Source organism: Symsagittifera roscoffensis, chromosome 6, assembly GCF_963678635.1.
Source record: "Symsagittifera roscoffensis chromosome 6, txSymRosc1.1, whole genome shotgun sequence".
NCBI lineage: Eukaryota > Metazoa > Xenacoelomorpha > Acoela > Convolutidae > Symsagittifera > Symsagittifera roscoffensis.
Window position 1 is genome coordinate 27611609 of NC_087067.1, and position 12624 is coordinate 27624232.

Consider the following 12624-nt stretch of genomic DNA (forward strand, 5'->3'; position numbering starts at 1 on the left):
GGAAACATCAAGAACTAGTATTTTGTTTAACAAACTCCAGAGGAGCTGATCGAAAAGATAGTTCAGACATCAATTAGAAATCCCTGAGACTAAGTAATCACTCATTTACTTTGACCTTGCAGCAAGACGCATAACCCAAAAGCATCGACAAAAAAACATACAAGCTTCTCGTCAAAAAACTAAGCTCAGCAAAAAATCGAGTGTAACTTTTATCGTTCCTTTCATGAAAATTTTACTTTTTCATGAAAAGCCGATTATTTTTGGTTAACCTGTTCACATTGCGATTCCCACAGTTTCGAACAACGTAAACATAATCGTTGTTTGATATGATGCAGCAAAATCGTCAATTGGGCACGAAAATGATATATTTTTAGAAAACGTACGCAAATTGAATAACAGTGAGGAAAAACAATCAACAGATATAAAGCGGAGCTGCGGACCACTTGCGATACAACACAAACACAACAACATATGAAAAAAAAATTCAAAATGATGAAAAAAATTAGATCTACCAAAATTTTTTTCCTATGTCTCGATAGAAGTTCATTTTAGTTAAACATGCCAGACATTTGAATGTTAAATTAGCAACGGAAGAAAACATGAGAAGAGGAAACAAAGCAGACGCTCTTTGAGCAGACAAGTTGATCCGGCAAAAAAAAAAAGATTTAAAAAAATTAAGCATCAAGTCCCCCTTAAAACTACAATGAACAACTACTCTTGCAACTACAATAAAAATTGCTCACAGCACAAGAATGTGGTAACTAAGCCGACAAAACTTGATCAGACAACCCGAAGTCCAACAATTCATTTTTTAACCGGAAAAAATTGCCAGCATTTTTGATCAAAATAAAAATGTCCGCCCGGGACCCGAACCTCAAACCTTAGGGAGCAAAGGCGACGACTCTACCTCTAGGCCAAATGCGAAGGGACCTGCATGTTGTTAAGATTCAAAAAAAAGCAAATATTTGCTAACGGGAAAAAGTCTAGTTCCCGATTACAAGATATTGCTCTCACAAAAGTGAACATAAAAGCAATTTTTCAAGAAAAGTATTTGCCCTTTTTTGATTCACAAAAGTCACCAGCAGGAAAGCAGAGACTTGCAGATCTTTCGATACATCACAGGCATAGCATGGCAAGCTAGTCGACTAAAATGAGACGTAAACCACAAAATCGAAGAAATTGTTAGCAAACAGTTTCAAAAAAACTAGATATGATACTACTTCCAAGATTTGTCTCGATGTTTGAAGAAACCGATATATATAAAAAAATACCGCAAAAAACAATTGCAGTGTTTAACACAGAGGCGAAGTTGCACTTCGTAAACACAAGCAAAAATATGACCGATAACGCTACTGGGAAAAACTGAATGAGTAAAACTTTGGGTCTACAAAATTTCTAAAGTGACGCACGCCAATTATGAGTCTACATAACTGCTGAGTGATGCAAGCCACTTATGACGCATTAGCGGTACCAGCTAATTTAAAAAAAAGAGAGATAAATTTACCAACTAATATGCCTCAATTTATAGAGCGGACGCATTTTAACTAGTATACGACAAAGTTCATTAAGAACATCCGAGTCTGCCCAGGTTCGAACCCTCTTATTTTGTTGCGGGCCTCCTTTCCTACCTCTGCGCTACAGATCCATGATACCTTAAAGCTAAAGTGCAATTTGTAATATAACAGTCTGTGTTAATATCCTTAGCATTGTCGGTACTTAATAGCTGGTTATTTAACACTTTCAAAATGAACACTAATATTTGCAACTTAGGTTGTAAAAAAGAGAGTTCATACTATCAAACAAGCTTTGATTGTGTAATGATCATTGAATTTATGAACCATAGACAAACAAAGTGAAACTAAACAAGATTGGGGTCGGCAAACCTACGACCAAATATCGAACACAATGGTTAATCAGAATGCAAATACGTTTGTGACTGGAAAAGTCCGAGGACACCAAAGTTTGGGACTGCTAAGAGACCGAGGAGATCAAATTTATAGCGGGGAAAAGGAAATACTGTTGCTAGTTGCAAGTGTACTAAATGCAAGAAGCAAAAGCTGACAAGGACAATTTATCATTAAATTTTAGCCATTCAGATTTTTCGTGTAATGAAAAAAAAAGCTGACCAAAAAGAAACATGAAAAAATAAGAAAAACGTATTGAAGAGCTGAAAATAACGTAGAATCACACCTGAGAACTGAAAGAAAGGGAGCATTGTTGTCTAACTTGATTGATCGACAAAACACACTATCATCGTTCCGAGCCCTCGAGCAAGAGATAGAATCTTTCTTCAGGCATACCATTGTTTATTCTATTACGAAAAAAGGGATAAAACTGAGTAACGCTATGCATTCAACGTCGAACAGCTACAAGCAGACAACTCAAATTTTCATTATAGTCTAATCAACCTTCAAGGTGAAACCGAAAAATATGAAATCATACAAACCTAAGAAACAGATTTCAATTGAAATGGGTAATTAAAATGCAAAGGAGGCATAAAATCGTCTATTGGTGGACAAGTCTACTGGGGAACCGAGGAGACTAAATTAATAAAAGTAAAAAGGTCTCGTACCTGGTTGCTAATCCCGGTTGATAAACTGTTGCTAATCCGAGGGTATTAAAAGCATAAAAGAGTGCTAAATTGACATTGAAAATATTTCGTAAAATGTCAATACTTCTAACTGATTTCTGGTTAATTAAAGGTGCTGACCGAATAGAAACATACGAAACTAGACAACATGAGACGAAACGGAGCTCCTGCTCCGCATCACTTGCGAAACAACGCAAGCGTAGCATTGCTTGCACGCTACCTAATAGAAAAGGAGACGGAAATCACAAACTTTAAATGAAACACAACCACCTAAATACCCTTTTTCTTTACCGCGCAGCCACTAAGCCGATAGCACTTTGGTAGACGAATTATTGTCATAAAAAATGTCTCCACACACAAAAAAAAATAAACCATTATGTTCTAAACGTGAAACTTTTACACCACAGTCGTGAACTGTTCCTCTTGAAAAAATATCTACGTGCGCTCCTTGCAACGGCACAAAAAGCTGACTAACCCGAAACAATTTTGATCGAAAAATAAAAACTTCAAAATAGTATAATGGTATATTAACAAAACAACAGGGCGACTTTCAATTTTACACAGATGTGATTAAATCAGAAATAATTCCATGATTTCAAAATTAAGCCGACAAAATAATCAGACAAGCAAATGTCCGACAATTCAATTTTTTCCGGACAATTTTTTCGATTTCACACATACTAAAAAAAACAAGGTCCGACAGTAATTCGGAACCCAAATCTCTAGACAAACTAGGAAGGCGCCTGGAAGTTGTTTAAAGCAAGTTCAATTTCTTAAAAACTTCTAAAAAAATAATTTATGAGGAAAAAGTCTAGTTCCAGATTACAAGACACTTACTTTCTTTCGCAAGTGTAAGTACATTGGTGCACTAAGCATCAATTAGAATCAAAATTGAAAACTAAAAAATACGGTCTTACTGTTCAACATCTTGAATAATGAAACACAAAACTTTGAGTTGAGGCACAATTTTTCTTCAGATTGCGACAGATAAAACTAGCAACCTTAAGAAAAATTTAAGGGTTGGGCGGCCAAAAATTGAAGTCATAAAATAATAATGAAGGGTGGACCCTTCGATTGGTGAGGGGTTCGAATCCCTGAAGGGGGCGTCCCCCCTCCTAATCCGCTCCTGATGGCAGGCATTCAAAGACTTCGCACGTTAATAGACCTCACAATTCCTGGCAGACGATTCATTTGCATAATTGAACTGTTTGAAATGTTTGTTGCTTGGTGCACTTTGTTTGCTCGCTTTACGGTATGTGCCGGTAAATACGGCGCGGTATCAAAAATAGTAGTAACCATTACGGCAAACCCGAGATGTGTGACGGACGAATTTCATTTGCGTAGGTTAAGTTTGTATTTTGCTTCACTTTTGCGTTTTTAAACAGGTCAAAACAGCAACAGGCAGTTGTAAAAAATTTAATGAACGCAAGAAAACGGAGAAAAAAATCCTGACTTGTGTTTCAAGAAAACTTCTACTTCCGAATTTCAAAGAAAAAAATTAATGCAGTGATTGACACTTTTTTTGCCACACCGAATAAACTTAACATTGCAAGCAAGTAGACAGAACACAATGAAAACACTAAGCAGTTATACAATTGAAAAAATGTCGAAAATTACCATATCTTAAAAAATTTCAAATTTTTGATTCGTATATCTTCAGTTTGAGAAAAACACGTCCAGCAACACAACCGCCGGATATGTATGATAATACAGGCAACCACACTAACACTGAATGCAATAATTGGACAAGTTATTGTATAAATTCGGCATTTCAAAAATTTCGTATTAGAAAACTTCTGAAAAGGATTTTTTTAAACTCTACTGGAAGTACGAAACAAATAAATTTTTTCGCTATGATTGATGAACCTTTTCTACAGTTTATTTTAAGACCCCCGTGTAGTAACGGTCCGTGCACATGCTGAATAGGGCCGTACTATCGTTACGAATATGCATAAAAAGCACAAAATGATCAAGTGGACGCATCATCTAATGGCACATATTGAAAATTGTTTTTTTTTAGTGAATTGCATTAATAATGCAGAAAATTGCACACCTCAGGAGTGTGAAACTGATCTGAGTTCTGATATAGTGCATTGTCTCAGTGTAGGACTCTTGGCGTTTCTCGCTTAGTTTTTCAGAAATTATCTATCTTTTTTGTTACTATTGGTAGGTGCACGCAAAGATAAGCAGTCGAAAGCTACTTTGTTCGACATTTAAAGTTTTTTGCTGGTATTTGGAAATTTTGATAACACTCATGGTATTTGTATGCGTCTTTTTAAACTGTAGCGATATTTTTGCTTGAGGATTGAATATTTTCACATCGAAAACCGACCGGCTGTATCTCAAATCCCATAATCTATCGGCTTTCATGTCTAGTGTAGCCTCGACATCATTGGTGGTTGATTTGTTGAGAAAGCTTTCGCCTTGCAACAACTGAAGTTTAGGCTCAACTTCGACGTCAAAGCAGATTTCATCCATCAGTTTTGCTATGATATCTCTAATTTCGTTGTGTCTAATATGTGTATACCCTTGCGCATTGGAAAGTATGGGTCAAGCTGAATGGAAGTCAGCGTGCATATGTAGTTTCCAACCATATTGCAGGTATATCCCGTCTCCGAATTCAATTAAGCCAACTTCATGCTCCTACTTTAGGCCTGCAATATGGTTGGAATACGGTTGGAAACTACGTTTTCAATGGAAACTTCCCTTGTTTTTTTCCTCTTATACGGTACAAGCCTTGTTTAATAGTTTTTTTGGCTTCCCCAGAAGTATTTTTTAACCTGAAGTTGAATGAGTGTAAGTGGTTCACTGGCATTTAGAAAATGTGATGTTTCTTTTGACCATTCATAGTCGTGGGAGAAATCTGTGCGCACTCTGATTTTAAAGACGCCCATTTTCAGCGGCAGAGAAAACATTTCTCTTTGCTGTTGACTGATTCGGTCTTTTCCGATTAATTTAGGTGCAAAGTTTTCCGCTATTATTTCTTCACTCTAGCTTTCGCTTACATTTGGAGTTGTTCTGGGTAAAGAGATTTCCTTGCCTTTCGTAAAGCATGAAAATAAATTTTGTGGCGATGTCTTTGCAAATTTTGAATTTTACTTGTAAACACTCCAGTTCCATGTATAAATTCAAAGCAAGTATTGCCAAAGACTTTTTCTACAATTAGTCGGCATTTTACATTTTATCCGCAGTGGCTTCTATGGCGAGTGAGGTCTGAATAGGGTTCTGTTGTGAGGTTCAGTGTTCGCCCTTGCTTTATTAACTACTTTCGAAAAAGGCATGCGAAACTTTGCTGAATACTTCGCGATAGCTGGACAGCAACTGTATGAAAAATGAATTGATGATGATTTTAGTTACTAAAAATTGCGGATAAATGAATCAAATAAATTTTGGGAAAATAACATGCAATTTTAAATGAGTTTATAAAATTGTCTTATCAGTTAAAAACATGCTTTGTTTGCTTCAACATTTACTTTTCTAAAGCATCAATAAAAAAACATCAATGTGTTAACTCATGACAATTCAAATGTCAAACCACATAGTCCTTCAGTGCGACTGCAGCCTCGTGATACACAGGCAACAAATTTAGTACAAAAGCAGCGTTTTCATAAATACCACAAAAAGTAGCACTTTTGTTTGCGACTCATGCTGGAAACAAATGCATCGTTTCCTTAATCCTTGTAATTATCAGAAAAACAATACGAATGGTGATTGCATGACACTTGATTTTACGGTTTTAATAGTGTTTCAATTCAACGAATTAGCAATATTAAAAATACATTTGACAAAAACTCACTTGCAGCAGATTTACACTGTCTTCGAACTTCTTCCAGTCCGAAAAAACTTTCTCCATTCCCTCTGAAAAAGAAATTTAACTGCACTACGGCAAGAGAGCTAATTAGTAAAATCGTTCATTCCCATCTTTGGTAAAGGAAATCAGAAGGTCAAAAGTATCATAGTAACCAAATTGTATGTGATTTATTGTAAATAACATTTGTAAAATGATGTTTTATCGTCATTTAGAGTAGTTTATTGTAAAAATCCTGACGATGCACATAGTTGCGAAAACGTTTGAAATTTACTTTTTAGCAAAAATTTCGTCTATCATAGTAACCGAGGTTACAGTCATGAGTCCCTTCATCATGTATTCCAGTCAAAATCCTTGGAATTTTCTAGATATGGAAGTGATAATGATAAAAGAAGATGACAAGTGTTTAAGTCCTTTTCAATGAAAATCGATACGGGTTACGTTTCTTCAATAAGAACACGCAACTCGACACGAGATAATATAATATACAAGTGTTACAAGTAAAAATTTCGTCGAAAGTTATTTTGTCATTTATTGTTCCGAGTACGCAAGCCGCGTTCGCAATCTGTATTGCCAGGGAGATTCCCTGTTTTAAAAAGCTGCCTGCTCTGGGTTCCTCAGTGCATATGCTTAGGTTCTTACAAAGCTTGCTCAAAAAAACTTCTGTGCTGGGGCCGGCCGCGCCCTGAATTTCAAAAGCTAGCGGTTGAAAAAGATATCCATCATTTACAAGATCTTTATACTTGTCAATTTTTCGCTCTTCCGCTTCAGCGCCAGCCGTACCAGGTGTGACATTCGACCAGAATGTGCCAAAATGCAATCTCTGCAGAATTCGAATTTTTAGCAGCGAGCCTTCCGGATTAGTGATTTTTAAGGATTGAGAACGTTATTTGAACGATTGAACAAAACGCGAAGGTTGAAGGATTCGGAAATTGCTAATTTTTAAATTTTCGAAGTGATTACGTAACATTTCTGAGAAACGTCAGAAACGGCCTTTTTGGCAGAAAAGCTGAAAAGCAACAGAAGAACGATAGTCGCACTGACGAAAACAACTGAGATTGTGAGAGAAAAACAACAGAGAAAAACAGAAGGACGTTCCGAGTTGCAACTATTGTGTCGCTACAATAGTTGCAAGGCCGTTGCAGACAACGGTGAAGGGTGGAAGATAGCCTACCGGATTACGAAAAAATCAAGATTAACGAGCTTGATTCAGTGGATTCAAGAATCCGGAAGGGTTTCGGAACTGAGACTTTTATCCTTTTATATAGACTTTTAGCTTCTTGTCATGTCCTGAATTGAGTTTAATTAACAACTGGATTCATTTTGGTAAGGATGAGAAGCTAGGAGTTGGGGAAAGGGGTTGATCCATCTTCGATGGAGATGATGATTTTTATCTACTGAACAAAAACAATAGTAATATAATAAATAGTAGTAGCCCTGTTTTTAGGAGTGACCTCGTGGTCTGGGGATACTGAGACCCAGCCATGAGCTCACTATTTCTGCATGTAATTAAGTTAATTTGAGTGTATTGACCGAAGCCGAAAGCAGTAACGTTTTTGTCGACCCGTTGTTAGAAAAGACCACCGAAAGTAATGGCTTGGTAGAGACGGTGAAAAACATATAAAGCTCTGTTTAGACGTTAGCCAGTCGTATTAGGACTTAGTTTTATTTTCCGTCGATATGTATCTTCCGGGCGAATGTTACATACATGTTTTTATGGCGCTCCTGGGTGTTATTCTTTTTTAACATCATGACCGGCAGAGCCGTTAACGAGCACTCCGCGCCGAGCGGATGCTCACATTAACGCCCTTAATAGGCCTAAACCTCCGGGGCGGAAGGGTAGTTCGGAACGCGGAAGCCTTCCGGATTACCGTGAATAGCTTTTTAACCTAGTTAAGACCGAAAATTCACGAACCAGGAAGGGTGGGGGGATTCGCGGTCCCGTCATTTCATGAATGGTCCGTGACCAAAAACACTTAAAAATATACATAAAACCAAACAAAAAGTAGTATAGTACCCAAGAAAAACAAAAAAACATAAAAAAATAACCGAAAAAACCAAAAACAGTAAAAAAGTAAAAAATCAGTAGAAATCATCCCCCCAGACAAGATGTGATCCGACCCTCCCGTTTGTTGTTGATAGATATATTGTTGTTACAGGCATTTATATCAGTCAGGATTGTTACGATCAGTTTTGTAGCCCGTTTGTGAGGCTTGTACTGTAGGGTTCTTTGAGCATTTAAGCACGTTAATGATAAATTGCGCTCAATCCGGAAGGGTCAGCTGATTTGCGCTCAATTCGGAAGGGTCTTGAGAGAAGACTGATCCGGCAAGCAGTACAAGGAGCAACAAGAAGGGGCTCAACGACAACAACAATCGACTGTTGGGTATCGTTAGCAATTTTTGTATCCCTTTTGGTACAAAAATTAAGATAGTAGTCTGTGGGGGGCTCGACAGTGCTGCACTGTAGTGACCCTTCATCGAACTGCGAATATCCGAGTTAAGCACCTTAATTCGGATATTAAACAAACCCGGAGGGGTATAGTATTACTAATTTTATTACTAATATAGCCTATATTAATACTCTTATACCGTTTTTCAGTGAAAAACACAGAAAGTAGACCGGTTTTTAGGGTCAAAATAGCGATATTTTGATCAACCCACAAGTCGCGATTTTTGAGATATCGATATTTTTTGAAACGGAAAAAAGCGCTAAATTAGTGTGTTACATCGTAACTGCACTACCATAATAGATAGAACCAGTTAAGTTTAGTTCGAAAGGGGTTGGAACTATTTTGGTACTGAAAACCGAAATTTCGTGATTTTTGAGAAAACGAAACACTAAAAATTCAGAAAATTTTTTGAAATTTTTGAGTTACAACAGTAAAAATAGTTGTTCCGACAACGCGTCCACTAGTGAATCTACAAGTTTTAAAACCCGCTACCCGAAAGCCTTCCGGGTTACAGAGAAATCGAACTTAACGTGTTTGATTTGTTGGATTCATCAATCCGGAGGGGTACAGGTAGTATAGTTTTTCTCAAATTTTTTCAACTAAAGCGTTTTATCGGGTCTTTTGCATTGAACTAGAAGAGTATAGGCCTTCTGAGCTCGGATCAATAAGTTTTAGGTCGAAAGGACCAGATTTGCGGAAAAAGTTAGGCGGAACCTATAAGAGAGAAATTTTTTGATAGTTAGGGTCTTGTTGCTCGCCGAAGTTAGGCGAGCAACAAGACCCTTCACCGTTAGTGTGAATTGTCAAATAAGAGGCTTAACTTCAATCCGGAAGGGTCTAGGAAAGTAGTACACACCCTTCCTAGTTAATTGAAAAAGCAAAATTGCATAGGAGAACGTATCCGGAGGGGTATAGGTTGAAAGAAGGAAATTTCCGAAAAGCTACTTTTACAAAACCGGATGGCTCCCAATCCGGAGCGGTCAAAATTTTTTTTTCAAATTAGGAGGGTCCGAATCCGGAGGGGTCTTATAGTTGCTAATTCGGAGGGGTCCAAATCCGGAGGGGTCTTATATTAACTAATTCAGAGGGGTCCCAATCCGGAAGGGTCTAGTTTTTGTTAGTCCGGAAGGCTCCTATTTGTGCCAATCCGGAGGGGTATTATTTTATTAAAGGACTTAGGTAGACGGAAGAAAGACTAAAGTGAGAGGTATTAGGTTATTAGCACACAGGCTAGGAATCAGTGACTGCACTGTTAACTTGCCTTTCAATAAGAACCAGACCAAAACAAAACAGGTCCGAACTCGGATATTCGCGAAACTAAGTCTAAACTAAAAAGAGCGTGATTCATTGGTGTGGATTGTAACATAATACGTTTTTGTGAAAAGTGACTGCCCTGAGGATTTTAGTAGGTCTAGCTCGGGCAGTCCGAAGGCAGATAGGTAATACAGTACTCGGTGGGTGCAATAGACGCCCACTTGAGAAAATTACTGCCTTCAAAGTTTTGTCTGTTTGGTGCAGCACCGAGCAGGGAAAGCTTTTTCTTTAAAAGACAAGTTCGACTATTGTACTACGACCGACTAAGAGTACATTACATATACGTTTTTTTTATAGAGGTATTCATACTCTGTCATTATATATATATATATATATATATATATATATATATATATATATATATATATATATTTTTTGTTTTTACTTTTAAATCAACGTAAGCTGTGCTTGATTGGGTAGTGAGTACACTATCTTTTAAATTGACTGATAACATCATATTGTGCTAGTTTTCGAATCTTACGACCGATAATCGGTTAGTGTGAATAAATTTTACACAAACTGTACTCTGATAACATACAGGGATTCGTGGTCACTATTTAATAGAATCTTGTGAAATTTATTGTGTTGTGTCATTATTATTGTTAATAAAACTATAAGGTCACTAGCAATCGAGTTAAGTGTATAGGCATTAAGAAGTGACAAATAGAGAATGAGTCTAGACAAGTCAAGGATACCAAAAATAGGTAATAGCTCTAGGAAATTCATACCTGAGGAGCAAAGAAAAAAGATGACCGATCCTTTTGTGGATTGGATCAAACAAGCCCGGACCAACAAAGGGGAGACGGTTTCAGGCAAAATGGTTGAAACGAGAAGTCAGAAGACCTCAGAAGAGCAAAAAGAACTGTTAGAAGTGGAGGTCAATACGGACCATGCCATGAACGACAACCAGGAAGTACATGGACTGGAAGGGAGAGGCAGAAGGCTGGCCAGTGAATCTACTCCGGTAGATCAAGGCCATGATTTTGCCACTTCCACCGGGACACTGGATCGAGAAGAGATGTCGGAACTGTCCGACATCTCAACTGAAGAAGCGGCAACGAGAAGATCTCCGACAGACAACACTATGATGGCAGGCGGAACTGGGAAACAAACAACGTCATCGTCGTTCTCAGAAAGAATGAAGAACACCTTCGGAAACATCTTTCCATTCACCATGGGAGGAGGCGCAGGAATTGAAGTTGAATCCCAGGAGGAAGAGGATGAAGAGGAGCAAGGGGAGTTTGGATCTCAAGTCAGCCTCAATAGTTCGATCCAGGAGAATGAGGCATACGTCGGAAGAGAGACTGGAACCATGGACAAATTTGGTGTAGTGACAACGATAAGCAAAGAGGCAAACACACCGGGCCAGTCAAAAGACTTCGCGATTAGGACAAGTTCAGAGCCACAAACTGGAGAGAGTAGAACCAGAGGGCTAGGCAACGCGTTAGCGGATCCTGAAATAGATAATGAAAAGACGTCGAGACAGAGAGTCAAGGCCCGGATCTCGACCAGCACGAAGCTACCTGGGACCGACAGGGTTACACCGCCACTAGTGACGCCACTCGTGGATAACGGGGCAGCACTAGAAGAAGCCTTAAACAACATAGTGGACAGTTTAGGAGAACAAAATGAACAGATGATGTCCATAAGAATGAGTGAACTAGAAAGGGCAGTTCACATTGAAAGAGAAAGTCTGCGGGAAGAAATAAACCGCAATAGACAAGAAGTTGCAGGAGCGAAAAACGCTTGAAAGAAGGAACGGACGAGCATATGGCAAAAAATTTGTCGCGAATGACAAGAGAGGCGGAACAGCGAGAGTTACGCTTAAGAGACGACATGGAGAAGTTAAGAATTCAGCAAGAGCAGTCTCTTGGGACTCTTGACACAAAGATAGACGCGATGATGGAGAGGCGAACTCAGGCTATCATGGATAGGTTGGACGGGCTACTAAGCAGCAAGAGTGGACCAAAAGAAGGAGAACCGAACTCGGGTGGTCCCAGCAGGGAACCGAGGGTGAACTTCAATGAACATCAAAAGAGGAAGACGTATGGATCCACTAGAGGCAGGGGCAGTTCATCAGGCTATGCCACAAGGGGTAATGGAGCATGGGGCCCGAACAGTAGAGCAAGTTCAACGGGGAACAGACAAACCTCTAACGAACGACCAACGCAAGGCACACATGCGAATGGGAGAAGTCATTCCGGTAACAGGGGGCATGCAAGCCCGAGGAGGGGTCATGAGGACACCCAAGCGGGAAACACTCACGGCGATTCAGAGTGCAGGGATGCACCGCATACAGAGCCCTTGACGAGGTGTGAGGACACTCAAGCGGGACACTCAAGGGATGCTACGGCAATGGCCACAGCATTTGAACCCCTAAACAGGTCTTTGGAGACATTCCTGACAAGGTTATCCAGAACCAATGAACGCAGTGAGAAGTCCAGAAGAGTCTTTAGGAAA

General features: G+C 38.8%; 1 protein-coding gene across 2 annotated transcripts in view; it reads right to left on the minus strand.

The window, feature by feature from the left end:
- LOC134847518 (trifunctional enzyme subunit beta, mitochondrial-like) overlaps window positions 1–12624 on the minus strand; it is a 436678-nt gene that overhangs the window by 398806 nt on the left and 25248 nt on the right. The window contains exon 2 of one of the 2 annotated variants that reach the window (XM_063864571.1): window positions 6387–6448. The exons of the other annotated variant lie outside the window; for it this stretch is intronic. Coding sequence (XP_063720641.1) covers window positions 6387–6443 — 57 coding nt within the window. The 5' untranslated portion in view covers window positions 6444–6448. The remainder of the gene's footprint in view (window positions 1–6386; window positions 6449–12624) is intronic. 2 annotated transcript variants of the gene reach the window in all.